The sequence below is a fragment of the Juglans regia genome, chromosome 14 (genome assembly GCF_001411555.2).
Source record: "Juglans regia cultivar Chandler chromosome 14, Walnut 2.0, whole genome shotgun sequence".
In the NCBI taxonomy this organism is placed as follows: domain Eukaryota; kingdom Viridiplantae; phylum Streptophyta; class Magnoliopsida; order Fagales; family Juglandaceae; genus Juglans; species Juglans regia.
The window spans coordinates 9487144-9514492 of record NC_049914.1 but is presented as its reverse complement, the minus strand read 5'-3'; the positions used below and the strand labels follow the sequence as shown (position 1 = coordinate 9514492).

At 34.3% G+C, this 27349-nt stretch overlaps 3 protein-coding genes across 4 annotated transcripts; 1 reads left to right on the top strand and 2 right to left on the bottom strand.

Moving 5' to 3' along the window:
- The first annotated feature begins 1754 nt into the window (after positions 1-1754).
- Positions 1755-2586, top strand: LOC108992954 (uncharacterized protein Mb0911c-like). The gene is made up of 3 exons (XM_018967680.2): positions 1755-1904; positions 2027-2189; positions 2305-2586. The coding sequence occupies exons 1-3, from the start codon at positions 1780-1782 to the stop codon at positions 2440-2442; spliced, it is 426 nt and encodes a 141-aa protein (XP_018823225.1). The 5' UTR covers positions 1755-1779; the 3' UTR covers positions 2443-2586.
- A 611-nt stretch (positions 2587-3197) lies between these two features.
- LOC109004351 (ubiquitin-conjugating enzyme E2 7-like) lies at positions 3198-8363 on the bottom strand. Of its 2 annotated transcripts, none has more exons than XM_018982878.2 (6): positions 8210-8363; positions 7970-8072; positions 7051-7148; positions 6778-6878; positions 5120-5197; positions 3198-4720 (listed from the first exon to the last, which is right to left on the bottom strand). In XM_018982878.2, exons 1-6 carry the CDS (start codon positions 8250-8252, stop codon positions 4643-4645), a joined length of 501 nt encoding a protein of 166 aa, XP_018838423.1. In that variant the 5' UTR covers positions 8253-8363; the 3' UTR covers positions 3198-4642. The 2 variants fall into 2 exon arrangements, with proteins under 2 accessions (XP_018838423.1, XP_018838422.1); XM_018982877.2 differs by having other exon boundaries at positions 3198-3727; positions 8210-8362.
- A 14482-nt stretch (positions 8364-22845) lies between these two features.
- On the bottom strand, positions 22846-23926 carry LOC108993002 (osmotin-like protein). The gene has a single exon (XM_018967757.2). The coding sequence runs from the start codon at positions 23852-23854 to the stop codon at positions 23063-23065; it is 792 nt and encodes a 263-aa protein (XP_018823302.1). The 5' UTR covers positions 23855-23926; the 3' UTR covers positions 22846-23062.
- Positions 23927-27349: the final 3423 nt, after the last annotated feature.

Sequence of the window (27349 nt, the reverse complement as noted above, 5' to 3'; positions counted from 1 at the left end):
TAAGAATGACTATTTTATTGCCTTGACCTCATATATAAAGGTTGGCCTAGAAGGCCAAGACAATCCATTAACTTGAATTCAAGTTTTTAACAAATTGTATATATTTATATACAATATATATTTATATAAATATAAAAAATAATATTTTTTTTATTATAAATTTGGGAGGCTGAGGGGCAGGGCCCCGCTGGGGTCCGCCTGCCCCCGCTAGGGGTCCTTCATGCGGGGCGAGGGCCCTCGCCCCCACATGGGCGGTGCGGGGTAACCAGCATGTCCATGCAGGGGCGGGCCCCCACTGCTCACCCCTAGAAAGATATGTTCCATAGTTTCAAGCTCTTTACTATTATTGCATTAATGAACTCCATGTGGTTCTTGAGAAATCAAGTCACCCATCATCTTCCTTGTCAACCCCCCATCCCCTTTACCCAAATGGTGATCAAGATCTTCAGAGAATATCAATGTATGTGGAATACAAAGATACAAGTAAACAACAATCTACTTGAATGGTCTCCTCTCCCTGTAGGGCAATTTTCACTCTCCTATGATGTAGTTATCAGAAAAAATGGATCTACTCCAACTGTCATTTGTAGATCAAATTCAGTGGAAATCATTTTTGCAAAAAAACAATACGTGGATTCTGTTAATCCAAACTTTGGAGAAGCTATGGCAGCAAAGCTAGCAATAGAGGAGGCAATTCAATATCATATAACATAAATCATCATTGAAGGAGACAATCAAAGTAATTTCTACAATCACAAATCCCTCCAAATCTCCGAACTTGTCCATCCTCAATATTCTTAGTGACATTTCAAGCCTTCTGAAATCATTCCAAAGCCGGACTACGCAGAAAATTCATCGGCATAAGAATTGATGGGCACACTAATTGGTGCAATGGGCCACATCAAACAATGTATTTGGTAGCATACCCATTATTAAAATTTCACAATGTTTACTAAATTGTCAGTGTGGAAATGATCCACCTAGAACAATCAGTTAACTTGATCTATACATATACTTTCTTATTTTCTATAAAATATGCTTGCTTAGAGGAAAAAAAAAAATCTCTCCAATAGTAAAAATCTCTCCAATAGTATATATGAGGTTCAGTCATGATACTTCATATAGCATAAAACCATGCAATCGTTAGCTTTTATATTCATCCGTAATTAATGAAATCATCCTGATGATCTAGATATTAATTTTATAAATTAAAAGCCATTTTATCCCCATCAAATTACTATTATTATTATTATTATTATTATTATTATTATTATTTTTACAATATCATCATCAAATGATCAAAATTGTCATTTTACCACGTAACTATCTCTTCTCTTTTAATTCACCTCTTCTTTTGAAATCATATATGATCATCACGTCACAGCCAGCCTTTCATTTATCTAATTAATAGACGAGTTTTAAGGATAAAGTAGATCGATTATAATTTATCATGTTTTGCATTTTTGTAATTTAGAAAATTTATTATCTCTTGACAATTTAGAAAATTGGGAAATTACTAGTACATTAAAAAAAACTTGATTAATTACATTTTGGACGTGAAAATTGGGAAAATCTGAACTCTATTTGGACCAAGTGAACCAAGCATGCATGCACCAATGACAGATGGACAGCAAGGATCTGGTCACAATACGCATGAGCTCCACGTGTATGTTTAAGTTTCTACAAACGGTTGCCACGTGTAAAATCCGTCAGAAACTCAAAGAATAAAAAGCTGTCAACAGATGACCATGCTGCTCATGAACCAGGTGATCAACAACAATGGCGTCTAACCTAAGCCCAGCATTTGCCTACACAGTCGTATACGTAAAGGACGTGGCCAAGTCGGTGGCATTCTACGCCAAAGCCTTCGGCCACAGTGTTCGTCGTTTAGACGAATCTCACAGGTATATTTTACAAGTCAAATCTAAACCGATAGTATATAATATATATAAGCTGGCAGGATCGATCCAAAAATATTGTAGATGAATGAATGTGTTATGGTTTAATATTTCTGCATGAGTTGTAGGTGGGGAGAGCTAGAGAGCGGACAGACCACCATAGCGTTTACACCGCTGCACCAGCACGAGACCGATGACCTAACCGGTGCTGTGCAGACCGCCAGGTCCAGTGGCCAGAGACAGCCGGTTGAGGTTTGCTTTGCCTACCCAGATGTCGATGCTGCCTACAAGGTATATAGATATCTGTATGCCACGAATCAGCTTCATTAATTATATTGTATAAGATTGAAATAATTTACATGAAAATTTTGGTACTGTTGTTGTGACTTAATGTGGATTGGGACAGAGGGCGGTGGAGAATGGTGCGGTGCCGGTGAGCGAGCCGGAGACAAAAGAATGGGGCCAGAAAGTTGGTTATGTGCGTGATATGGACGGGATCGTGGTGAGGATGGGGAGCTACGTGAACCCACCCAAACAAGACTGAGTTTAATTTTGGGGAGGGTTTGATCTTTTTGTGGGATCAAATGCATGTAATTTCGTGTTTCTTCATGTGTTGTCATGCATGAACATGCAGTTTCGATATATTTCAGGTCTTATGTTATAATACGTACGTGCTGTTTTCTATACGAGACACATGGTGCGTACTTGGTAGGGTAGGGTAGTGTACTCATGCGCGCATTTGTTTGAGAATGCGTCAATCCCGGCCAGGGACTAATGGCAACTTCCTCGCACTTAGTAAACACGTTAATTTGGTGTTATGAGGATAATTCATAACACGTATAAAGGGATGTTGTTTAAAAATCCAGGAAAAAAAATGATAATAAAATTCAAAACTGCATTCAACACACATGTAAAGTAACCAATCCACACGTGACGGCATTTAATAAAATTGTCAGCTTTGGTTAAAAATAGCCACGGCCAATGCTCAGTGTGGCCCTTTGGCCAGTCAACTCAACACGGTGAGAGATTTCGGATAATGGCCCTATTATCCCTTATTTACATAATTTTCTTTCGAAAAAAATAAATTCAATCTAACGTAATCATATAAATTAATTAAAAATAAATTTAATTTTATAAAAATTGACTCAAAAAACAATCTTATAAATTATGTTAGTTAATTAAGTTTATTGATTTTTAATCTAGATTCAAAGAGTAAAAGAAAAACAAAATAACTGAAACAATAGTAAAGTATCATTACCCATGAAGGAAATGAATCAAAGAAGATTGGAAAATAGGAAGTAAAGAACAGAGGCATTACAGGCAGCTTCAATATCCAAATATTAGGGAGGAATCCGAAATCATTTCTATTAGCTTGTCTACACATTTTGGTTTTGCAATACAAATTATAAAATAAAATATTAAAAAAAAAAAAACACATAACAGATTTTGATCAGAAACGAAATCGATTGCTAGTATTAGTCCCAAGATACTCACAAAGATAACATAAAGTACCCAACAAGACCGCTTGTCACCAAAACGCCACTAACCAAAGCCTTTTGATACATAGATGTTCCACGTCATACAATTGACCATGCTGAGAAAGCCGATGAACGAAATAAGAGAGAGGTGTGAGAACTTCAGCAGCATGCTAAAAGAACCAACATATTGCCCAGTGAACCAGTCCCCCCCAGCACAAGAACTTAAAACCTCTCTCTGGCATTCACTAGCACAAAAGAGCATAGCACGATGGATCATAACATTTCTTGTGATTTTCTTACACACCGGCTGACCTTTTTCTTGAAATCATCTCTCCTATCTCTCCATTCTTTCTGCAATAAGAGATGAAAGCATAGATCATAGAGCACGGGTTTGTCATATTAACTTCACAGTATTAAAATACATGTGATAACAATAATATAAATGATTTGGCTGTATCCATTCCAAAGTAATGCTCTACCAATCATGTATGGAGGGGTAGATTAAAAGAGCAGCAGTAACTTACCAATAAACGACCATAAAAGAGAAAAAAGGAAAATCAAACGTCAATTTCGTGAAAGAAGAAAAAAGAACAGCAACCATATCCCGAACAGTCAACAAAATTACACAAGGACTTAGTGGATCAAAGCACAAAATCAGTAGAGGAATAAGAAGGAAGCTATTTCAAATGCACCGAATCATATGTTCTTGAGACCTTGGCTTCCTATACTTATTAGCAGACAAGAAGCAGTCCTGGGAGTACCTTAGACATCAGCATTTGTAAATACCATTGCACATGATTAATTCATACCCAGCAATCAGTACATATTAACATTATGACACTAGCCAGCAATAAGCAGTCCTGAGGGCATCTTAGATATCAGCATTTGTAAATACTACTGCACGAGATTAATTCATACTCAGCAATCAGTACATATTAACATTTTGGCACTAGCCAACACCAGAGAAATAACCCACCACACAGTGGCGGGCACCACGTTTCTGGATTTTGCACGGAAGTATAATGTTCCTTGATGTTCTGCCACCAGATTACATGGACCTTTTTTTAGCGAGAAGAAATCTGTTGAGACATTTTCCTCCATTCTCTCAAACATTCATCATAAAAGGGTACTTCTCCAAGTATCATCAGCATATTTCACTCAGTTGCCTTGGATTCACGTAGATCCCTGATTATATGACATATTACATTTTTTGTTGGCACCAGGTGTCCGAGAACACAGTCACATATTACATTTTACTCATCATAGTCAATGGAGTAATCTGCAACATGTCCACTGTCCCAAGATCCTCACACAAGCACAGTATTCTTTGATGAGTTCTACCACCTACACAAGCGCCACCATATGAATGACTAAAATTAAGATAGCAACCTGTTTGTGTTCTTCTTCATTCACTAAATGATGTTCATAATTCATTGGGTAAAATCTAGTTAAGAGAATTTAGTTCCCTCAACGGATGCTTAAAAAACACTAGATTAATCCCCCTTTGCCTGGGAATTCCTATAAGATCCATTAATTTCCTTATGAGTATGACAAGCTTTAGCATGTTCTTCATCTGTTAACTGTCTTTCTGATTAAAGTAATCTATCACAAGGCTATCAACATTATGGATCTCCCCGTGGGGGTTACTACTAAAATTATGTTCATGTCAAAACAATTCTATATCTACACTATAAGTTCTTTAATCAATATTAAGATAAAAGATAATAGCTAACAATCACTCACAGCAGCTTCCACATTTGCGGGAGATTCATCATTAGGACTGGAAAGCATTGATATTATACTTAAAACTATACTTTCAACCTGCAACCAAGAAAGAGAGAACACATTTGTAAGTGTAAGGTTATAGTAAAGATCGATCAATCACTTGCACCAAGCCATAGATATCTAGTGTGAGAGCTTCTGCCATACATTCAATCAAGGGTGAACCCTGGGCATAATATTTCAAGGGTATATAAAATATAACTTAAAAATATAAATATAAACTACTTGGTGGAAGAAAAAATATAAATATAAACTGTCTTTCAAGGTGGTGGTTGATAGATCTAGTCTTAAAAATGGGTATTGTTTGAATCAAAGAACTACAAGTAAGCCCACAAGTTGTAAACTTTTTTCCCCAAAGAAGGTGTGATGATGTACTTGGGAAATAAGTATGCAAGCATTAGCTGGAATGGTTGGGTTAAAATGCATCTAGGTGTTTGTTTTAGTCTGCTATCAAATCCCAGGGCAGAACCCTGAAGAGGCGGGTCTAAGACTTGAATTGGTTCCTAGGCATTCAGGATGAGAGTCAAAGCAAGCCTCAGATCCTTTAAAACCAAGCAACAAAATAGTTCAATGGAAAATGGAAAATGGATTTGAGTATTTAGGTGAAGTGAAGAACTATCAAACTGGTCAGAGGAAGGAAAATGGAAATAGATTTGAGTATTTAGGTTTTAATAGACACTGTTCAGGTCAGATTTTGTGGATCACTGCCAATAATGATGACCGACACTCAATGCCTGAAAGTGAGTATGGGGCACAGGCTTTTGGGTCAAATGCTCAACTATACTTCAGATGAGGAATTTAAGATGATTCACTAGCTTTTTGCATGTATCACATCTGATGCTATATAAAGGGGAGATAGAACTTGATCACCATCCATTGCAAGATAGCTCTACATTATGAGATCCTCCATTGTACTTATTATTATTAACAATAATCATGCTTGTATTGCATGGTAAATCCAGCAAAAACTACCACTTTCCTGTCAAGTACATAATATGTATACACGAAATCTAATAAGGCCTCGTTTGGTTATGCAGTTCAGATGAGATGAGAAGAGATGTTTTGTTGAAAGTTGAATAAAATATTGTTATAATATAAATTTTTAATATTATTTGTGTTTTGAGATTTGAAAAAGTTGAATTGTTTATTATATTTTATGTGGGAGTTTGGAAAATTTGTAATGATTATATGAGATGAGATGGTTTGGTTTTGTGTGGCCAAACCAGCCCTAAAGCTTAATACAAAAATTACTTCACAGTCTTTAGTTCTTGTAAGTTATAATAGAGAAATTAGTTCATTGAACTACTATTAATTTATTAGTTTATTGAAACATCACAAGTTTTATTTTTATACTTCAATGTATCCAAACCAACCTGCCATCCAGTATATTCACACACTCATCGATGCTCACAATCATATTTAATAGTATTTTGCACTTACAAAGAAATATTATAAAACATTTTGCAATTTAATCTACAGTTCAACAACTGCTTTAGAATATGAACATAGCACAACCTTCCCTGAACCAGAACTTGGAAAGCAAAGACTTCCAAGCTCAGATTTACCTACTTTATAAAAAGAAAGTAAGAGAGCACTAGTTTGAAGTGTTTATGACATACCGTATGAACCGGTGTCCAGCGTTCACTTGCAAGCTCATAGCCATTTGGGTCCTCACCAGGAGGATGTAGGATTGATATGCAAACACGGCCATCAGGATATACTGCAATTGATGCAGCAACCAAAATCAGTTTCTTTTTTCAAAAAAAAAAAAAAAAGTTTTAAAACCAGCATCAGTATTTTTTTGATAGGTGAAACAAAACATCAGTATTAGGAAGCATGCCACTAGCAAAATAAAAAAGACCAAACAGATTATACTTCATTAAGTAACCAACCATTAGGATGCCATATCTCTGAAGTAAACTTCACTGTTGGAGGGCTGTTTGGGTAGTTGGATGGAAACGTCATAATGGCATTGAAAAAACCGCCCTCACTGCAATTATAGAGCACACAATAATCACAATATGAAAAAAAAAAAATTCACTCAACCATATAGCAAACATTTGGTAGATATCTATGTTTCTGGGACCATTAGATAGATATTTCAAACGCAACATTCAAGCAACCAAATCCTTAACCAATGTTACTGGCTTATGCAAGCTATCAAAGTAACCAACTAAATAACCAAAAACAGCAGCAATTGATACAATTGATACATCCCCGGACTTAGAAGCCGTTGGACAAATAGAAGAAAAATATCTACCATTATAACTGAAAAAAGTAAGACTCTTTAGCTTCTATGAGAAATTCTTCTTCTCTCTCTCTTTGCCCTCATCTTTTTAAACAAACCCGTGTGTAACAAAAGGTTAACTTCAAAATATGAAACTTTCAACAATTCCAAACCCAAACCAGCCGATTAGGAATTATCAGAAACTAAATTAAACAGAAATTCGTAGCCTAGGAACAAGCTGAGAGTTGCTTAAGTTTCCTTCTAAAATTTCTTTTCCCAAGCATTGATAAATGGATACCCCATGTCAAGTTATCAACTGGCCTTAGTGGCCTATAACCATATGAAAACACGTCAAATCAAAGAATCCACAATCACCAAAGACCCAATTAATTCAATCAAATTCCAAACCCCAATAACTACTTATAGGCAAAGTCTCCACGAAACAACAATCCCAGGCCTCGATCCAATCCTACAACCAAAATTTACCGCCTCACTCATTATAGCTCAACCTCAAGACCCAATCAGTGATCCCATGACAAACAAGACACGAAATTTATGCTTAGAAAACAATTTAAATGACTTACTAAAGAGTATCTGGAGGCCCAATAATGGTTACACTCCATTCAAAGATATTGGTCTCATCGACCAGGCCGGCGGAGAACCCATCTACAGGATTCTTGCAAAGATCTGCACCACGGAAAAAGATCAATCACACAACCACTCATAGCCAATCCCACAAAAAATAAAAATAAACCTAAATTTAAATTTTCTAAGACACGCAGAGAGAGGGGAGGGAGGGGAAGAGATTATTGAGATTTATATGCCTTTGAGCTGCTTTTGAAGGAGGAGGCTTGCTTGGGAAGCCATGAGAAAGAGGAGGCTCCAGAAAGAGAGAGAGAGGATGGGGGAGGAGCCTGATCAGGCTCTGTGTATGCGGGAGGCAAAAAGACACAGAGAAAGAGAGAGTTGTACAGTAGAGGCATGCTTTGTATTTATAGATAGAACGTTCCGATTGCGGGCTCCCCATGACCTTTGCAAGTTGGGGTTGGGGTCGGTGTGTTCTCCCTCCCTGGTTAGATCCAGTCCATTATCGCCGCACATACATGTATATTTCTTTTCTTTTACATAGACTTGTATGAATGCTACGTCCCTATTCATTCTTATCTATATATTTGCAAAAAAGGTAAATGCTACTTTGACTATAAAAAAAAAGTGTGCCAAATGAGTGACCGAATGTAGTTTTTTATTTTATTTTTCCCTATGAATAAAAAATAGATTTCATAACTGATTTTCCATTAAAAAAAATAAAAAATAAAAAGGAAAAAAAACTTGATCCTAGAAGCATGATATTTGCAAAACTTCTATTGCAAATTATTATTATTTTTTTAATGGTAACCATGCGACGCAAAAAATGTGTAGTATATAATGTTTTCCTTTTCACAATGTTAAGATATACATTAATTAAGCATTATAAAATTTATTAATTGTATCTAATGGAAAATTATATTTGAAAGAGATAAATGTATTGTTAACTTTGAGTTATTTTTATGAATACAAATTTGGGACCAAAAGCCCAAAAAAAAAGTGAAAGATAGATAAAGAATTTTTTGGACAAAGACAACATGTATGACTATTTTTTATATTATTCTTCTTTCTAGTTACGTCTATTTAGGTTCTGTTTGGGAATATAATTGTTCTCACGTATTCTTTTATATTTCATTTATAAACATCACTCGAATATAAAATATTTTTTTAAATTTTTAACTTTTTCATTTAATATTATAATTTTCCAAAACTTATAAACAAACACAAAAAAAGTAATATAATTTTTTCAAATTTCAAACTAAAAATAATATTCAAATAATTTTTTTAATTTTTTAATATTTTATTCAACATTTTTTCTCTCATTTTTCAAAACTTAATAAAATATCTTAATTCAAACTATATCACTACTATTTTTAAATCATTTCATTACAATTCACAGGTATTCTAAGATGTTCTTGGTATCTAAATAGGATTTTGCTATATATCAGTCACTATTCACTCTCATACTCTATACTTGACAACTTTTTTTTTTTTAATCCGGAAAAGAAACGTAACTGAAAACATGTGTTTCTTTAAAAAGATTATGTTAAAATAACATAACGATTTATGTAACATGTATAAAACTTATTCTTACCTTAAAATAGTTCACACCAAAACAAAATAGCAATAAAGTAATATGTATGAAATAATCAAGATCTAAATAATCTTAAATCATCGTATATATTATTATCGTCATCATTATTATTTGTTAGCAAGATTATTATTTTGGTATTAATTCCTTAAGCAATTTAAATGATGTAATTAACCAACCTTTCAATATAATACAAATACATGATTAGTAATAATATTTGATTGAATAATGTTAAATATAGTTTTAGCATGTGTAAATCTCGTACTTTTCTTTAAAAAAAATAGAGTCTACCATTAAAATATTTATATATATAAATTTTAGATTTAATTATTTTTTTTCAAAAATGCAAGATTTATGTAATCTAAAACTACAAATATTATTTCTCTATTTAATTAATAATGGTTGATGCACAAACTCCCAATGAACATGACACTATAGTATTTAATGTCCGCAATAAATATTAATTAGGGTGATGTGGCAATGCCATGTCAATTCACACACAATTCATATATGGGCGTTCATGTATCTAACACTACTCATATTTGATTGTATATTTAAAAAGAATAATTTTTATAATCATAAAGAGATTTCGTAAAAATAAAAGTATTAATCATTATACAGAGAGAACAAATGTGACTTTAGGACTGCAACATGCGTTAGATCCAGCCCCCATTGCCCCTATAATCTTTACATTCAACAGAAATACTTTATAGATTCTAGTTTATATGAATATACATATGAAATTTCATATTTTCATCTATTAGATTCGATTTGATTGGCTTTCATGATGACGAATATTGTTTTTTTTTTGGGGTACCTTCATGATAACGAATATACAGAAAAGAAAAGGTTCTCCAACCTCGCTGTAGGCCCAACTCTTTTTCTTTTCGAGGGAAAATTCTTTATTTTACTTTAAAAAACTATTATTTATTTTTTAAATTGAATCTCAAGTTATCTATTGGAATTTGGAAATATGTATCCAAAATATAAAAATAAAAAATAATTGGAAAAATTAAAAAAAAGGACCACCGACAAGGAATGGCCTTCGTTGGGCGATTGCTACTATAGCCACCTTTGTACTCAATTTGGACCACCTAAGCTTTCCTCGATAGTAGTCTCTTGCTTGTTTTTAGTTAGAAAATAAAGTGAGAATTTTATGAATAGTAATAAGGTAATTTATAAATAGTATTAAGATAATTTGAGTTGAATATTTTTTGGGTTTTAAAAAATGAGAGAGATAAAATTAAATAAAAAATATTATAAATTTAAAATATTATAATAATATAATTTTATAATATTATTTTTATTTAGGGATTTGAAAAAGTTGAAATTATTTTTTATTTAAAAGTTTGAAATAATTGTAATGATTAATTTGAAAAAGTTGTAATGATTAGTTTGAAAATTTTATATTTGAATTATGTTTGGGAATGAGATGAGATGAAATGAAATCATATGAGAATTTTCTATCTCATCTAAGGCCTCAAACCTGCGATACATGTGTACTCAACTTACTATTACTATTTTTTCAATTTGTATTATAATTTAGTTTTTTGTTATTTTTATTCGTAAATGCTAGGTAAAGTGATTGGATTTTAGGCGTGTAGAGAATGACACGATCATCTAGCTTTGGTTCTCTTATAATCTAATTCTTGAAAGGCAGAACTGAAGAACACATTGTTTGGGACTGGGCACTACCCCTCTTCTTTGTTTAGACTCTTGTTTTTTATTTTCTGGATATGAATTGAGCCTTTTGTTGAGAAAGAGATGAATTCTGATTATCTCTGTGAAGAGAATTGTGTATTATAATAAGTAGTCAAGTCTCTTTATATAGATGATTAATCACTATAGGAATACCTAACTGCATCTTTCAAGAGTTCTTTAGTGTAGTATTTGATTATGTATTTGATTGCTTGCTATGGTATAGGGGGCCAAATCCTGAAGAAGGATAAAAAAAAAACGTTGTTTGATGAGCCTACGTAGTATTAAGTAGTTGGTTAGTTAAAGGCTAACCAAGCTAATGATGCTTAGCTGGTCTTTTCGGATGATCAACCACGTTGAGACTGAGACACGACCCGAACTCCCACAGGAGATAGCAGTGGGGAATCTTGGACAATGGGTGAAAGTCCAATCCAACAATGTTGCGCAAGTGAAGAAGGCCAATGACGCTTGGAAAGCTCTTTCATCGAGTGCGAGATCATGACGTGATTCGAGGAAGAAGCTCCGGCTAACTCTCTACCTGCACAAATCATTTAAAAAAATTTAGATTCTATTAAAAAGAATAATTTTTTTTTATACTTTTTCATGATAGGCGGTAACGGAACCATGTTTGGCTTAAGGGCTTTCAAAAAATAATTAATATTTAAATTTAAATAAAATTTGATAAAAAATAATATTGATCTCAAAAAATTTAAAAACTTCTTCAAGTCCTTCAAATATATAAATTTTTTCTTCTAATCCCATCTAAAATTCTTGAGTCTTCTTAAAAGTATGAAAAGTCAGTTTCTATATTCTCTTTACGTCCATAAATTTTGCCTCCAAAATATAAAAATGAATATCTGTATCTTAAGAAATTCAAGAATATACCTCCAAAAATTTAAAAACTTGAAGATATGAGTTAAAAATCCCAAAATCCAGTTGCTAAATTATGAAATTATATATCTATATGCGTTCATATATATTTCTTTTATAAAATCCAAAAATTAAAGTGTCTTTTTTTAAACCTTTTAAATGTTTGCATATCCTCTGTTAAGTTTCTTCAATCGATGAGTCAATCTTTTTTTTTTTTTTTATAAATTGAAGGAATAACAAATGAAATTACATCTATAATGTGTTTTTTATAATTATAAACAACGAAATGTATAATATAAACATATACATATACATACACATATTCATATATGCAAGCATAATTGTCATCGTATGGATCGATATGGCCCCTCAAAGTCAAATCAAAGTTCTGGTTCCGCCACTAATTATGGGTTCACTTTTTAATAAATTAATTGTGCAGAATTTATATATTTAAAACTTATACATCATTACGCCACAACTAATTGAATTGAAGAGACTTTCAAAGTGGAAAAACTTAACTCTCTCCCCTTGTACACGGGTTTTTTTGGGTGGCGGTGGAAGTGGGGAAAGTTGTGGGAACCTAAATTGATTGGGTATGTACTATGTATACCATTTATGCATGTGTAAGAGTATTAGTATCGGATTTATTAAATTTATTTTTAGAATTTGAAAAAAAATACAAATTTTCATAAATTTAAAATCTCTCTATCCATAACCCCACTTTGAATTAGTAATTGGATTCATTAAAATAATAATATAATATTATTTTTTTAATAATAATTTTTTAATTTTTTTTTATATTTTATAATTACACTAACCATATGTACATTAATAATTTAATTTGATATTTAAATTATTGTTTCCTAACTAATTTTTCATCTACTTGTTTCCAACCATAATGTAGCCAACCATAGTGTAGCCAACCAACTTGTTTCCATCATAAAAACAAGTCGCAACCCAAAATACAAAAACTAACAACAATTTATAATACAAAGGCCAAGCGTAGAACCCTGTCACATATACGACTAGAACCCATTCAAGCGTAGAAGGCCTCAATTACATGTGAAACACACAACATCTTCGACGAAGTCTTAAAAACAACAACCAAAATTCAGTACCTTGATATTGTCTAAGACGGCAATTAGAGATTCATGATATAGGAGAATAGCTAAAAGAGCAGAGAGACTAAGACCTATAAGACAGCAATGATGATAGATGAAGTGACTATCCCTAGAGCTTAAAGGCAAAACCCATCATCAAACAAACCTTCCTCATATCAATTCGATTATTGCTCAATCTGAAACTTTGATTAAGATACAGAAAAAAAAATGTTTAATTCCCTCGTTATCCAAACTAAAGAAATTATAGACATTTCCAAAGCCACCGTAATTCATGGGTACCTAAATAAATCAAGAAAGCAGCAAAACAACAAAACGGAAACCCTACATACACACTTGCCTAAACGTATGCAATCAACACAGACCCACACAAACATAGAGAGATAAGCTTACAAAAAAAACCCTTTTTAGTTCCTACAAAAACGGAAATTGATCTGCAAATTATGTTATTTTCTTTCTTTGAATTCTGGTACATAGAAAGGGGAATGGGCTAGGGATGAGCAGACGTTAAAATTTTCAATTCGTTTCCTATAATTTTTGAGGAACCAGACGGATACAAAAATATTAACACACGCATGAGCTTACCAGTAGAGAGAGGGAGAGTCTGTGGTGACGTCAAAACAAGGCTTGCCTGGAGGTGATGGAGAAGGTCATCTTTCACCTGAAACACCTCGTACTCGTAGGAACTTGAACTTCAGTGGAGGTTTAATTTCAAATGGACGAAGATGAACTGGTGACTCTCACGACAAAGGGAATGTGTAGCTTGGCGATTAGAGAGAGAGAGAGAGAGGAAACAGAGGGAAGAAAGGCAGAGCAAGTTTTAGAATTTCAGGGGAAGAGGAAGAAAGGCAGAGGAAAAGAAATGGGAGAAAGTAACGACATCATGGGCGAATGAAATTTTCCTAATAAAATAATTCCAATAGCCATAAACAGGAGGTCTTTAAATTTGAAGATTAAGGAAAATGTACTTAGCTAAAAGCTTGATATTTGAACATATGGTAAATCTAATGTCAGGATTTTAAAGCTAAAATCATCAAATTTTGAAAGTTATGCCAGTGCTCTAAGAGCCATACCCCAAGTAGAGTTTTTTTATATTTTGACAAAAAGAAATAATTTATACAAGTTTTAAATTGACAAGTATTGCCATGCCTTTGTAAAAATGTGAACCACATCTTGAAAATGTGTATAAAAAATTATTCTTTTTTAGTGGGACTTATTTTTTATAAAGAGTTTGCACATGATTTGTCTATTTGGAATTTATACTTAATATTATTCTTTCTCATATATATATATATATATATAAATCAAAAGGGGATCATAGAAGATCCCTATTCTATTTGAGTATCTAATGAATATAATCTTGATACATTGGAGACAGAGGATCCTAATTTATCTAGTTTGGAAAGAACACACAGACAATGCAATTTTTTGTTTTCTTATTTTCTAAATTAAAAATTAATATTTTTTGCTTTCTTTGTTTTCACAATCATTCTCAACTCATCTTATCTCATATCATCTAATAATTACAATTTTCTCAAATTTTCACATAAAATAAAATAAACAATTCAACTTTTTCAAATCTCAAAATAAAAATAATATTAAAAAAAATATTTTTTAATAATATTTTATTTAACTTTCAACTTTCATTTCATCTTATTTGCGAAAACAAATGGTTAATGTTTATTAAGGTTATGTTAATGTTAATTAATCTCTTACTGTTATACAGTTCCAAATTTTCTACTTGCATCCGCAGGCATATGCCAAATTCACCCTCCTGAAGCCACGGGCAGAACACCAGTAGAGTTTCTTATATTAATATCAATTGGACACTATTAAGATTTTATTTATAAAAAAAAAAACTAAAATTATATATTTTTTAATAAATTAAAATTGAAAACATATTAAAAATATGCTTTTTTATTTCTTGCTTTAGAGTTATGGTACCAGTAAATATGCTAAGATAATTTATGGGCCTGTAGCTGGGTCGAATGGATTGATGTGAGTGATGCTGTCGACTCTACAAGAGGAAACTTTTGACTCAGCCTTACACCATTGGTCTGTGACCTTTGGGCCGGATTCGCTAACTGGATTAAATCCATTGGACTGATGTGAGTGTCCCTCTTAAATTCTTCATTTCTTTTTATTTTTTGCTGAGAAAAGACAATCGTTAATAGAAACATATTACAAGATCACTTTTAACTCTTGGTGATCAAAGACTTCCGCCTATCTTACAAGAGTCAGGGATACAATTTCCTTCATACAAGCCTATAGTATTGGTATCCGCAGCCCACTTAGCAATTATATGTGCTTGTCGATTAACAGTTCTGGAAATCCACATAAACTTTCAATCCATTTTTATAGGCAGTTATTCATTTACATCATCAACCGAACCTCTTAATCTCCATTAATTTGGCTCTTCATTGATGGCTTTAAAGACTTCCTGTGAGTCACCTTCGATTTGTACGTGGTCAATGCATGTTATTTCTGCAAGTAGGCATGCTAGAATCGCTGCTTTACCTTATGCTTCAAAGAGCGATGTGGCTGGAATCTTTTATGTCCATGGATAATCCTTGATGAGTTCCTTGATATTGCAGCAAGAGTAATGTTACATGCAGTTGTAGAGTACGCAAGCGTCGTGCAATCGCTTTAAAAAAATATGAGATCTACTATTAAAAAATTATTATTTTTTCATGTGGGTTCCGTATTTATTTACTTTTTTTAAAGTGATTACATGGCGCTTGCACATTGATGACTGCAACTATAATTTCTCTTGCAAAAAAGACTGAGTATTTTGTTCTCATAGTAGCATCATAGTTGATTTTCCATTTGTCCGTTGCAGGGGTCCAGCTAATTCCTTTTTCCATATCTTCAGCTTTCTGTGCTCCACACAATTCTTCTGTTCTGTATTTTACTCTAGTGATCATCTGCATGACACCTGGATGAATGTCTTGATGGATTTTTTTGGTTTCGACCAAACCATATAGTATCCATGATTATGGCAGCACAAAGAGTGAAGTCTTTCTCTTTTTCTATATCTACACTGGTCTTTCTTATTGAGACCAAGTGTAATAGAGAAAAGGTAGAGAAGATTTGTAATAAAGTGGGGTTTGATTTTAGTTTTGTGGTTGACAGTAACGGGTGGAGTGGTGGAATTGCATTTTTGTGGAAAACAGGCATCACAATTGCTCTAAATTCTTTCTCTCAAAGGCAGATTACTTTGGAGGTAACAGATACGGTTGAAGATCATAACTGGTCCTTAATAAGGTTTTATGGACATCCTGTGACAGCAAGAAGAGATGAAGGGTGGAGCTTACTGAAGTTGCTCAAACAAGATGTGCAGGTATCGTGGTTATCCATGAGGGACTTTAATGAATTCCAGATGGAGAGGTTCAGAGAAACTATTGAAGATTGTAGACTGAGTGACATGGGTTATCATGGTTCAAAATTCACATGGTATAACAATAGAGAAGGCAACAGTTTCACAAAGGAAAGATTGGACAGAGTGTTGGGCAATAATGGGTGGCACTCTCTTTTTTCAAACAGTATTGTGGTGAATGTTCTTGCTGATCAAAGCTCACACCATAGCCCTTTATTAATAAATTGATGTAACCAAATTAGGGACATAAGACAAAAAGGAAGCTGTTCAGATATGAAATCAGTCGGTCCTAGAGGGAGGATTGTCAAGAGGTGATTAAAAATGCATTGGAGCCCATATATGATTATTATAGTAAACTTGAAGTCACCATCAAGGGTTTGAACATATGTAAGCTCAACTAGGGATCATGGAGCAAAACAGTACTGGGAAAGCAAAAGGGGTTAATAAACAAAAAAATGGAGCAGCTTAAACATTTGTAGAGTTCACAAAATGGCTGATCTTAAGGTCTTACCAAAGAACTGAAAAAGAAAGTGGGGGTGTTGCTGGAGGAAGAGGACATAAGGTGGAAGCAGAGGGCAAAATAGAGGTGGTTGCAAGAGGGGGATAGGAACACAAAATTTATCACGTGTGCAAACCAAAGAAAGAAGGTCAACAAAATCACCATGATTTCGAATGGAGTGGGTGGATTTTCTACCATGAAGGAGGAAATCAATGAGATTTTCCAGAAGTTTTTCGCAGATTTGTTTTCATCCACACTCATAGATGGAACTGAAGAAGCCTTGTCCTTAGTACAACACTAAGAGTAACCGGTGAGATGAATTCCAATCTCACTAAGTTTTTTATAATGTAGGAGGTTGAAAAAGCTATTTTTGAGATGAATGCACTGAGTTCACTGGACCTGATGGATTTCTTGCTAGTTTCTACCAAGATCATTAAAGAACAGTGGGCCATAGTGTCTGTGAAGCTACATTGGAAGTTCTTAATCGAAGAAGTTGGTCAGAAGATTTAAATGACACTTTCATTGTTTTGATCCCCATAAAGAAACACCAATCGAAGTCTAAGATTTCTAATCAATAAGCTTATGCAATGTACTTTACAAAATAGTGGCATAAGTTTTGGCAAATTGGCTTAAATCTATCATTCTCGAGATCATTTCTCCAAATCAAAGTAATTTTGTCCTGCAAGGTTAATCTCAGACAACATAATCGTGGCATGTAAAACTATGCACACAATGAGTAAAACTTACAATAGGATCGAATGGAGTTTTTTTAAAACAACAATGAAAAAGATGGGATTTGATAACAAATAGATAGAGCTCATAATGAAATGTGTTAGTATAGTATCCTACTCTATCCTTATTAATGGTGTTCCTCAAAATAAATTGCGGCCTTATAAAGGTATTCGACAGGGAGACCCTCTATCACCCTATCTTTCCATCATCTGCTCAGCAGTACTTAGCTCCATCCTTCACAATGCTGAGTCAAGAGGTCACAATACATGGATCCCAACTACAAGAGGCTCTATCTCTATTAACCATTTATTTTTTGTAGATGACAATCTGTTATTCTGCAAGGCTAACCCTTTGGAGTGGAGTATACTTATAAGATTGATGGATATATATATATATATATATATATATATATGAAAGGCTCAACAAGGAAAAAACTTCAATTTTTCTTAGCAGGAACACTAAGCAAGATGTCCAAGACATTGTCCTGGCTATAGCAGAGATTCGAGCCTCTTTCTCACATGAAAAATACTTGGGATTACCTGTTCTCCTAGGTAGATCAAGATTAAAAGCTTTCAAGAATGTTTGGACAAAGTCAGGAGCAAAATCAGTAATTAGAAAGTAAAGTTTTTATCTCAAGCTGGTAAGGAAATCTTGATGAAGGTAGTTATCCAGGCAATTCCAACTCATAGCATGATAATCTTCAAAATCCCAAAAAGTCTGCTGCAGGAGCTAAACAGACTAATGCAATCTTTCCGGTGGGGCTGACGTGAGGAGTTGTAGTTCATAACTAGGAAGTCATGGTGGCTACTCTTAGAATGAGAAGATTCCTATACCCAAATATTTTTCTTGCAGAATCCATCAGTGCTTTACAAGCTACTACTCTTTGCACGAAACTGGAGTTAAAGCATATCATATTGGACGAGATTCATTGCAAGTTGTTAATGCAATCAAGGTATCTAAGGAGAGGTGGAACAGTACAAGAATGATAATTAATTATATAAGGAAAGTCCTTTCAATGGTGGATAACTGGTTCATCTAGTATGTTCCAAGAGGTACCGACAATGTAGCTCATGCTTTAACTAAAAATGCCTTAGGGTTAATGATGATTTGATTGATCAAAGGACGTTCCTCCTTGTATTTCTTCCTCCTTCTAAGGAGTAATGAAAGCAAAATTTTCATAAAAAAAAAAAAAACGTTCTGCTTGGGCTGTATGATGCAGTTGATCTTAGCTTATGATTGGCATCTGCAGGAACTTTGAAGTGTTTATAGGCCATGGGGATTCCCTATAGTGAACTGGCATGTAATCAATAGGTCCTTTTCAGTTTGTACCTCGCACATACATAGAGGGCATATATATTAATTGCCTTTTAAAAACCAAACCAGTGTAGTTTTTTCACTTTACCGTCCTTAAGAATATTGACATTGGCTTTATCAAAATCATCTTTAAAATTTGATAAAAAGTATATATTTTTCATAAATTCAAAATCTTTCTATCTATAATTCCACATTGAATTAATCATTAGATTGATCAAAATAATAATATAATTTAATTTTTTAATAATAATATCTTTAATTTTTTTTTTCATATTTTACAATTATACTAACCATATGTTAATTAATAATTTAATTTGTATTTAAATTATTGTTTCTCAACTAATTTTTTTCCTCAACCTAATAATCCAACAAACATATTTGGCCAACTCTTCTTCTACCCAATAATCACATATATAATTTTTGAAACCAACAAACACATTTATTTAAATGATTGCAAGAAAGCCTTTTGTTTTGTTTGTGATTCTTTTCGTATAAATGACCTTTATCCCTGTGTAGCAAGTGTTTTGATTACCGACCAAGAATTAAAACAATGAGTATGGAAAATACTCTTTTACCTATCAAGAATGCATTGTTGCCAATTCTAGGCCATTGACTTGATGATTTACGTGACTAAATATAAAAAATAATGAGTATGGAAAAGACTAAATAAATTGATTTCGTTTAAAACTAATGAGGGAAGGAACTAGAAGCTGTATCAAATCCAACTTTGACCTAAGCTAACTGAGATTCTTGCTGTCAATTGCAGCTAAAAGCTCCAAAAGAGGAGTTGGGTTTAGTTCAATACTGGAATCAATTGCTGCATGAGGATAAATATATTGAACATCCAGCTAAGGTACAAGACAGAGAAAATGTCAAATATTTAATCATTAAAATGTCAATCAAATATGGACAATAAATTCATAAGAGTTATATCTCACATTAATTAAAATTCATCATTATGATTAAGAATTACTAAAATGATACAGATCTAAATGGTCCTACTAATATCAATTATACACTGATACAACAATAATGTACTTGAAGGATTAGGAATCATAATAGCATGTAGAAACAACATGTCATAATCATAAACAAAGAAATGGCCCAAAGAAAACTAGTAGAATCACTTTAATCCTATCAAAACTACAAAGGATTTACATGAAAAATATTTGACTCATTTACCCACGATGGTAGCATCCAAATACCTCATTGGCAATAATTTCAGAAATTATTAGTTTAATAAGATAACTAGTAAATCATGCAACTTCTGCTCCAAAAAAGATAAGGCTTTTCAACATGAAACCTGAGGAAAGTAAAAGGAAACTATAATCCTAGCCAAGCAAAGCTAGAGACCAAGATATTTGAAGATCACTCTAGAATATCATAAAAGTAAACTCTTATCTTCAATTGCATTCAAGGAAGAGATACAAATGAACAAACAAAATAATATCATAAGCTCATCAATTTTTGGAAGTTTTGATTCATCCCCTTTTCAATCATACCCGTTCAGCCAATACCTTCCCACAGAAATTAATCTCATCCCATATGGTTCCAACACAAGATCAAATCCTAACCATTAAACAATTTCAAGTTGACTGACTAGTCGTGAAAAACATTGAGTTTCCTAAAGTCTCGCTTCTAATTAAAAATAGCAACATCCAACCAAAGAAATTAGAATTAGTTTGCACAGTGTATGCTGCGAAGACCAAAATAGCCTACGTACATTCCGAAATTTAACTAAAAAATGCTCAACCAAATACAAAGCTCTAAGAAATGAAATTAATTGAAAATACTTGTGAAGAAACAACAAAATGATTGAAAAAAAGGATTGAAAAAACAACAATTGGATTGAAATATATACATGGAGTGCAAATTTTCTTCACGAACAAAAATACATACATAAGTATACAAATCTCTTATCAAAAGTTATCATACATGCATATACAAATCGCTTATCAAAATTTCTCATACATGCATATAAATTGCTTATCAAAATTTCTCATAAATGCATATAGGATTAATATATAAAGGCGGGGAGAGAGTGAACTCACAGAGATAGATCACGTTCAGAGCGGAGAAACTCAAAAATTCGAAGAAGATAAGGGAGCTATAACAGCTTGCTTGGAGGTGATGGAGGTCCGTACTCGTAGAAGAGCGGAGAATTGAAGAAGAGAATATACCTCGTACTCGTAGGAACTTGAACTTCAGTATTTCAAATGGACGAAGATGAAATGCTTCCAATTCACGACAAAGGGAATGGATAGGTTGAAAAAAAAAAAAAAGGGGGGAAGAACGAAGAGGAAGAAAGGGAAAGGAAGTGAAAAGGGATTGGGGATTTCGAGGGGAGATGAAGAAAGGCATAGGAAGGGATTTAGGGATTTTCGAGGGGAAAGGAAGAAAGGCAGTGAAAGGGAGAGGAAGATAATTTCGGAGTAAGAGGAAGAAAGCAGAGGGAAAGAAAGGGAAAAAGTAACGACATCACGGGCGAAATGAAATAATTTTTCTAATAAAATAATGTGATTAGCGATGATGAACATATCTTTAAATTTGAAGATAAAGGAAAATATACTGTAACTAAAAACTTGACATTTGAACATATAATAAATCTAATGCTAAGATTTTAAAATTAAAATTATCAAATTTTAAAAATTAGACTCATGAGTCTAATGCCAATACTCTTATTGAAGAGAGTGAGGCGAATCTTGTATGTTTACCAAAGGCTCCCCTTTCTATTTGCTAAGAATCTAGTTATGCAAGAGCATTAGTAAGACCTAATTCAAATTTTGATTAGAATTTAAGATTCTGACTATAGTAAAAATTTTTAGAGATGTTAATTTATATTAGATTAGATATCTTAAAATAAAAATAAAAATATTATATTATATATTTTAATAATATTTAAAAAAATATATTTTATAAATACACTTATAAATATAATTCAGAGTTTTATTTAATTAGTATAATAAAATAATTTTAACTCAACTTGTCATTGTCAATGCTTCAAGAGATATTATTATTCAAATCTCTTTTTTACTTTTTGAAGATTGAGTTGAAGATATTATTATTCAAATCTATTTTTCGCATTTTGAAGATTGAGTTGAAGATATTATTATTCAAATCTATTTTTTACTTTTTGAAGATTGAGTTTGAAGGGAAAACCAATGTCGTGATTTTGAAGATGCTAGTGATTTTTTTGCTTTTTTTAAAGTCGTACAGTAAAACACTGTCAAAAATGTTTCCTGCTCCCACGAGATATTCTTCAGAGATTCGTTCCTGCACTCCCCAATCTCTTTCGCGATGGTGACCGGACAAACAGTCTTTTATCTAATGAGTTCTTCATGGAAAGTACGTAACATACTTGCGTTCGAACTTGGACGCAACCAATGTTTCACCAAATCTTGGAACTACCGAGAGAAAATTTAAAAATAAAAATTCGGGATTAATTACAAATTATTAAGGGATGATTAAAATTATTTAATAATTTAAAAAATATTTTAATCACAAAAATAGATTTCCGTTTAAATTGTAAAGTAAATTCGCTGTATAGCTGTACCGCCTAATGCATACTTTGGTAGGCAATCATGCATCCTCATTCTCGTGGGGATATGAATGAACTCACTTTCTTCGTAATGGAGCATGCCCATATCCATTCACTGCCTCACGTTATAAGCAAAAAATGAAAAAAGAGAACGGAAAATACGTAGATCTACATTTTAACAAATATCAAACAGACCCGAAAGAGTACAATATTTCCATTCCAATCTTAAAAGCTTAGCGGCCATGGACGCCGCAGACAACATAAGACACAGCAGAGTGTCAAAGACGCAGAATAAGAAACCAAACTAAACTTATTTTTCTAAGCAAGACAACGCGATGGCAGCATAATCTAGGTGTCTAGTGGCAGAAGATGATCTTAAGCTCACGTGGCGAAGAGCACTCGTGCATGAGAGATGGGCTATCATGTGCGTACGTGAACGTGGCTGGACATGCGTGCTTAAAGAACTCAGAGAAGCTCGATGCCCGACACGTCTGCGGGCTGTTGTAGTGGTTCCTACAGCAAAGCTCGTCCGTCCCAAACGCCTCGCACCCACTCTTACATGCCACGACCGGACCGTGACCCGGTGGCGAACGGACCTGCAACCTGTCGGGACACGTGGCGAGAAGGCTGGCGCGACAACCGACCACGGGGCACAGGCCCTTGCCCTCGTGAGGGGTCACCGTCATGGGGACGTTAAAGCCGTCGACGAGGCTGACGGCGTAGGAGGAAAGGTCATTGTGGCCGTGGTGGAGGCTGAACTGAGCTAGCGTGGCCGGGGAGGATCCACCTAGGCCGTTGCACTCGAGCCGACCGCCGCAGTCGCCGGTGGCGCACGAGAAGTGGCCGTGGTTGTAGCTGCAGCCAGTGCGGGCCCAGATCCGGCCAGACCAATGCTGGGCCGGGGCGGGGAAGGAGTGGTGGGTCAGGGTGTTGAGCGCGAAGCCGCCGCGCTCGAGGACGGCATGGCCGGAGTTGGGCTGGATTGCAGGCCAGACCGTGAAAGGGCAGTTGTTGACCAGGGTTAAAATAAACTCTGGGTGGTGAGGTGTAGCTTCGGTGAAGATGCACAAGATTAAAAATGCGGCAGTGGAAAAGAGGGTAAAACGCAGAGAGAGAGAAGCCATTTTCTTGACGCGAGAGAATAGCATAGGGTTTGCTTGGAGTTTTATAGGCAAGATGAGGAAGGAGCTTAATTGAGTGCGATTTGAACTGTGTTCTTAATGAGTCCGGAAAGACTGAGAAAATATCTCATTTTATTTTATTTAATTATTATAATATTTTTAATTTTTAATAAAATATTAAATAAATAATTTAATTTTTAAAATTTTTAAATTTTAAAATAAAAATAATATTAAAATATATATTTTAATAATATTTTATTTAAAATTTTAATTTTAATCTCATCTCTCAAAATAAACATATCCTAAACTCTTTCTTATAATCGGTATATATTAAACACTTTAATTCTGCAAAAGGTTTTGTGTTCTTCGCATGCAGTGTACGTAGTGCTGTCTTTTTGTGGGCAGTTGCCTTACGCGCGGCCCGGTTTTTCATTGCCTTACCGGGATGTTTAGTGCTAAGCCTGTTTACTTTAAATTAGTGAAAATGGTCCAAACAGGTGGAGTTTGAAGACGCGGTGCATGCGTGAGGGAAAAGCAGCGTTGTTTTCGAGGCGGACAGTCACGACAAAAACGTTGGCAAGAGAGGATAAGCACTAAGCAGCACTGTCTCCGAGGTCCCTGTTGTCTGTATACGTTGTAAAAGTAAAGAAACAAAACTCGAAAAGAATATATATTTTTTTCAAATGGATATTTTCTATCTTTTTTTAATTATATACTAATCTAATTAGTTAGTCATGTCCCAAATATGATTATCTTGTGTCGATCCATCTTTGACTGCTGGTTTACAACTTGGAAGAGGATATATCTTACTAAGCATTTTTTTATTGATTTTGCTGTGGGTTTTAAGACACCATTCCCCAGGCCAGATTGAAGTACTGGAACTCTGAGGAGGAAGGAACATGCACGTGCACGTAGTAAATTAGCGAAAAACTTGAAGCCGGTGCTTTTCTTTTGATTTCTCTTCTTGTTGGAAGCCAGAATGGAAATTGAACGAACTGAAGGATGTGTACATCAGCATATTAGATAAACTTGGTGCTCGCTCCATTTGGCAACCCTCTTGTGGTTGGCATTATTGAAAATAAAATAAAATCTGGTCAACGAGGCTCCAACTGCAGTACCATGTTTCCTAACCAAGATTCTCAACGGAACCAACTTTCCAAAATAAGCATAGCACCAACCAAACAGCTCACCTACGGCACAATGTTTACTAAACAATATTTATGAATGTTGCACCGAATTCTCTGCAGAATGTTGTTTTCTTTTTTCTCTTCTATAAATGTATAGCCAGTATATATATAGGCAGCTTGAATATATAAAAAACAGAGTCAACAAAACCATATTATTATTAATTTTTTTATGGCATCAGAGTCTTACGTCTTTTTTTATCCTCATGTTTTTCTTGTTCTCCTAAGACCTTCCCAACTATTAATGTGGAAAATTTTGTCGCATTGCTTCTCAAAGAAGACAATTACCCTTTACGCCGAGAACAAATTCTAGGCTTGGCTGAGAGCCAAGACCTGCTCAACCTACTTACTCATAGGGACTTTTTCAATTCCTGCTCAATTTCTCTCATGTCCTGAAGGAACTAATGATGGACAACTCCAATCAATCCAGAGTATTATATCGATTGGAGACAATCAGATAGACTACTCATAGAATGGATCATCGGTACTTTGATAGAGGAAGCTTTGGGTCTAGTCATTGGGCTAGACTCCACGACACAAGTCTGGCAAGCTCTCAAGGAAGCATATGCCTAAGCCTCACAAGAGCATCAATTCCAGTTGCAGCAACAATTATGCTATATGCGTAAGACTCACCATTCCAAACGAAACACTAGACCACAAGACCCCAACTCTCGTACTCAGACACACCATTTTAACTCTCAAGGCAAGGGCTTTCATCCTCAACAAACAAAACCCCCCAATGGTTCTAGTGCTCCTCCTCAAAACTCAAGTGGTGCTCGTATCTCAACTTGTCAAATTTGTGGAAAAAAGGGAAATGAAGCTCTTCGATGTTGGCACGGTTTTGACAAAGCATATCAAGACACTAACATCCCTCAAGCTCTAGCCGCATTGACTTTGTCTAATGGCGCTGATGAAGAATGGATGGTAAATACAGGGGCTTCGGCACATATCACAACCCACTCAAGTATTTTGCAAAACTTACGTCCCTATCATGGTCATGATCATGTCATGATAGGGAATATTGACACCATGCTTCCAATTACTCATATTGGTGGCATCCATGTTGGTAATTTTCCCGACTCTATTAAATTAGATAATTTTTTATTAGTTCCTAAAATTGAAAAAAACTTATTTTCTATTGGGCAATTAACCACTAATTATCCTATTGACTGTGAGTTTTGTTTTATCGCGAATTCACTCTAAAGGACAGGAGCACCAACAAAATCCTATTGAGAGGCCACAAGCGGGGTAATCTTTATACCTCTGGCACCTCTCCGGAAGCTCATTTTTCTATGCACTTTCAGGCAGTAGATTAGAATCTTTGGCATCAATGGTTGGGACATTCTCAAGTTGCGACCATCCAAACTCTTCAATATATTGGCTTAATAAAAGTCATTGGCACTACCAAGTCCTCTACTATTTGTGATAGTTGTCAACTTAGCAAAACAAGTCGCTTACCGTTTCTTTCATCTCGATTCTCATTCCAAGGATTTTGGACTTTTGGAAAAATTTCATGTGATCTTTGGAGCCCTGCCTCGTTAATTCTATCGATAAATTTTCTTATTATGCAGTTTTAGTTTACGATTTTAGTTGTTACATGTGGTTCATTCCTTTGAAAAATAAATCTGATTTCTTTCCTACATTTTGTATTTTTATTAACTTTCTTGATCATCAATTTTCCAAACACATTAAAATTTTTCAATCTGATGGTAGTGGAGAATTCACAAGCAATGCATTCACTAGTTTTCTACAAGACAATGGTATTGTTCATTATATTTTTTGTCCGAACACCCCGAAACAAAATGGCATCACTGAATGATGACATCGCACTATTCGGGAGTTAGGCCTTGTTGTGTTATATCATAGCAATATGCCTAGATGTTTTTGGGTTGCGGCCTTCTCCACGTCGGTCTATTTAATAAACCGTCTTCCTTTCGTGAGTTTTGGAAATGAATCTCCTTTAAAAAAAAAAGAAAAGTTATGGGCATCACCCGAATTACTCCTCCTTGCGTGTATTTGGTTCCAAGTGTTTTCCCTACCTATGGAACAACACTACAAATAAATTTGACCCTAAATCGCTTCCATGTGTCTTCATGGGATATAACGATAAGCACAAAGGTTATAAATGTTTTTACCATCCCACTAGACACATGTATATCTCTCGACATGTTGTTTTTAACGAGGAGTCTTTTCCTTTCAAACACCCTGCTAACCTTCATTGCCCTCATACACAACCGCATACTATTTCCATTTTTTTGGACCTCAAATTTTCTCAAAGTTCTCCTCATTCTAACGTAGTGACACCTACATCTAGTGACATTCGTATGAATCACAATCC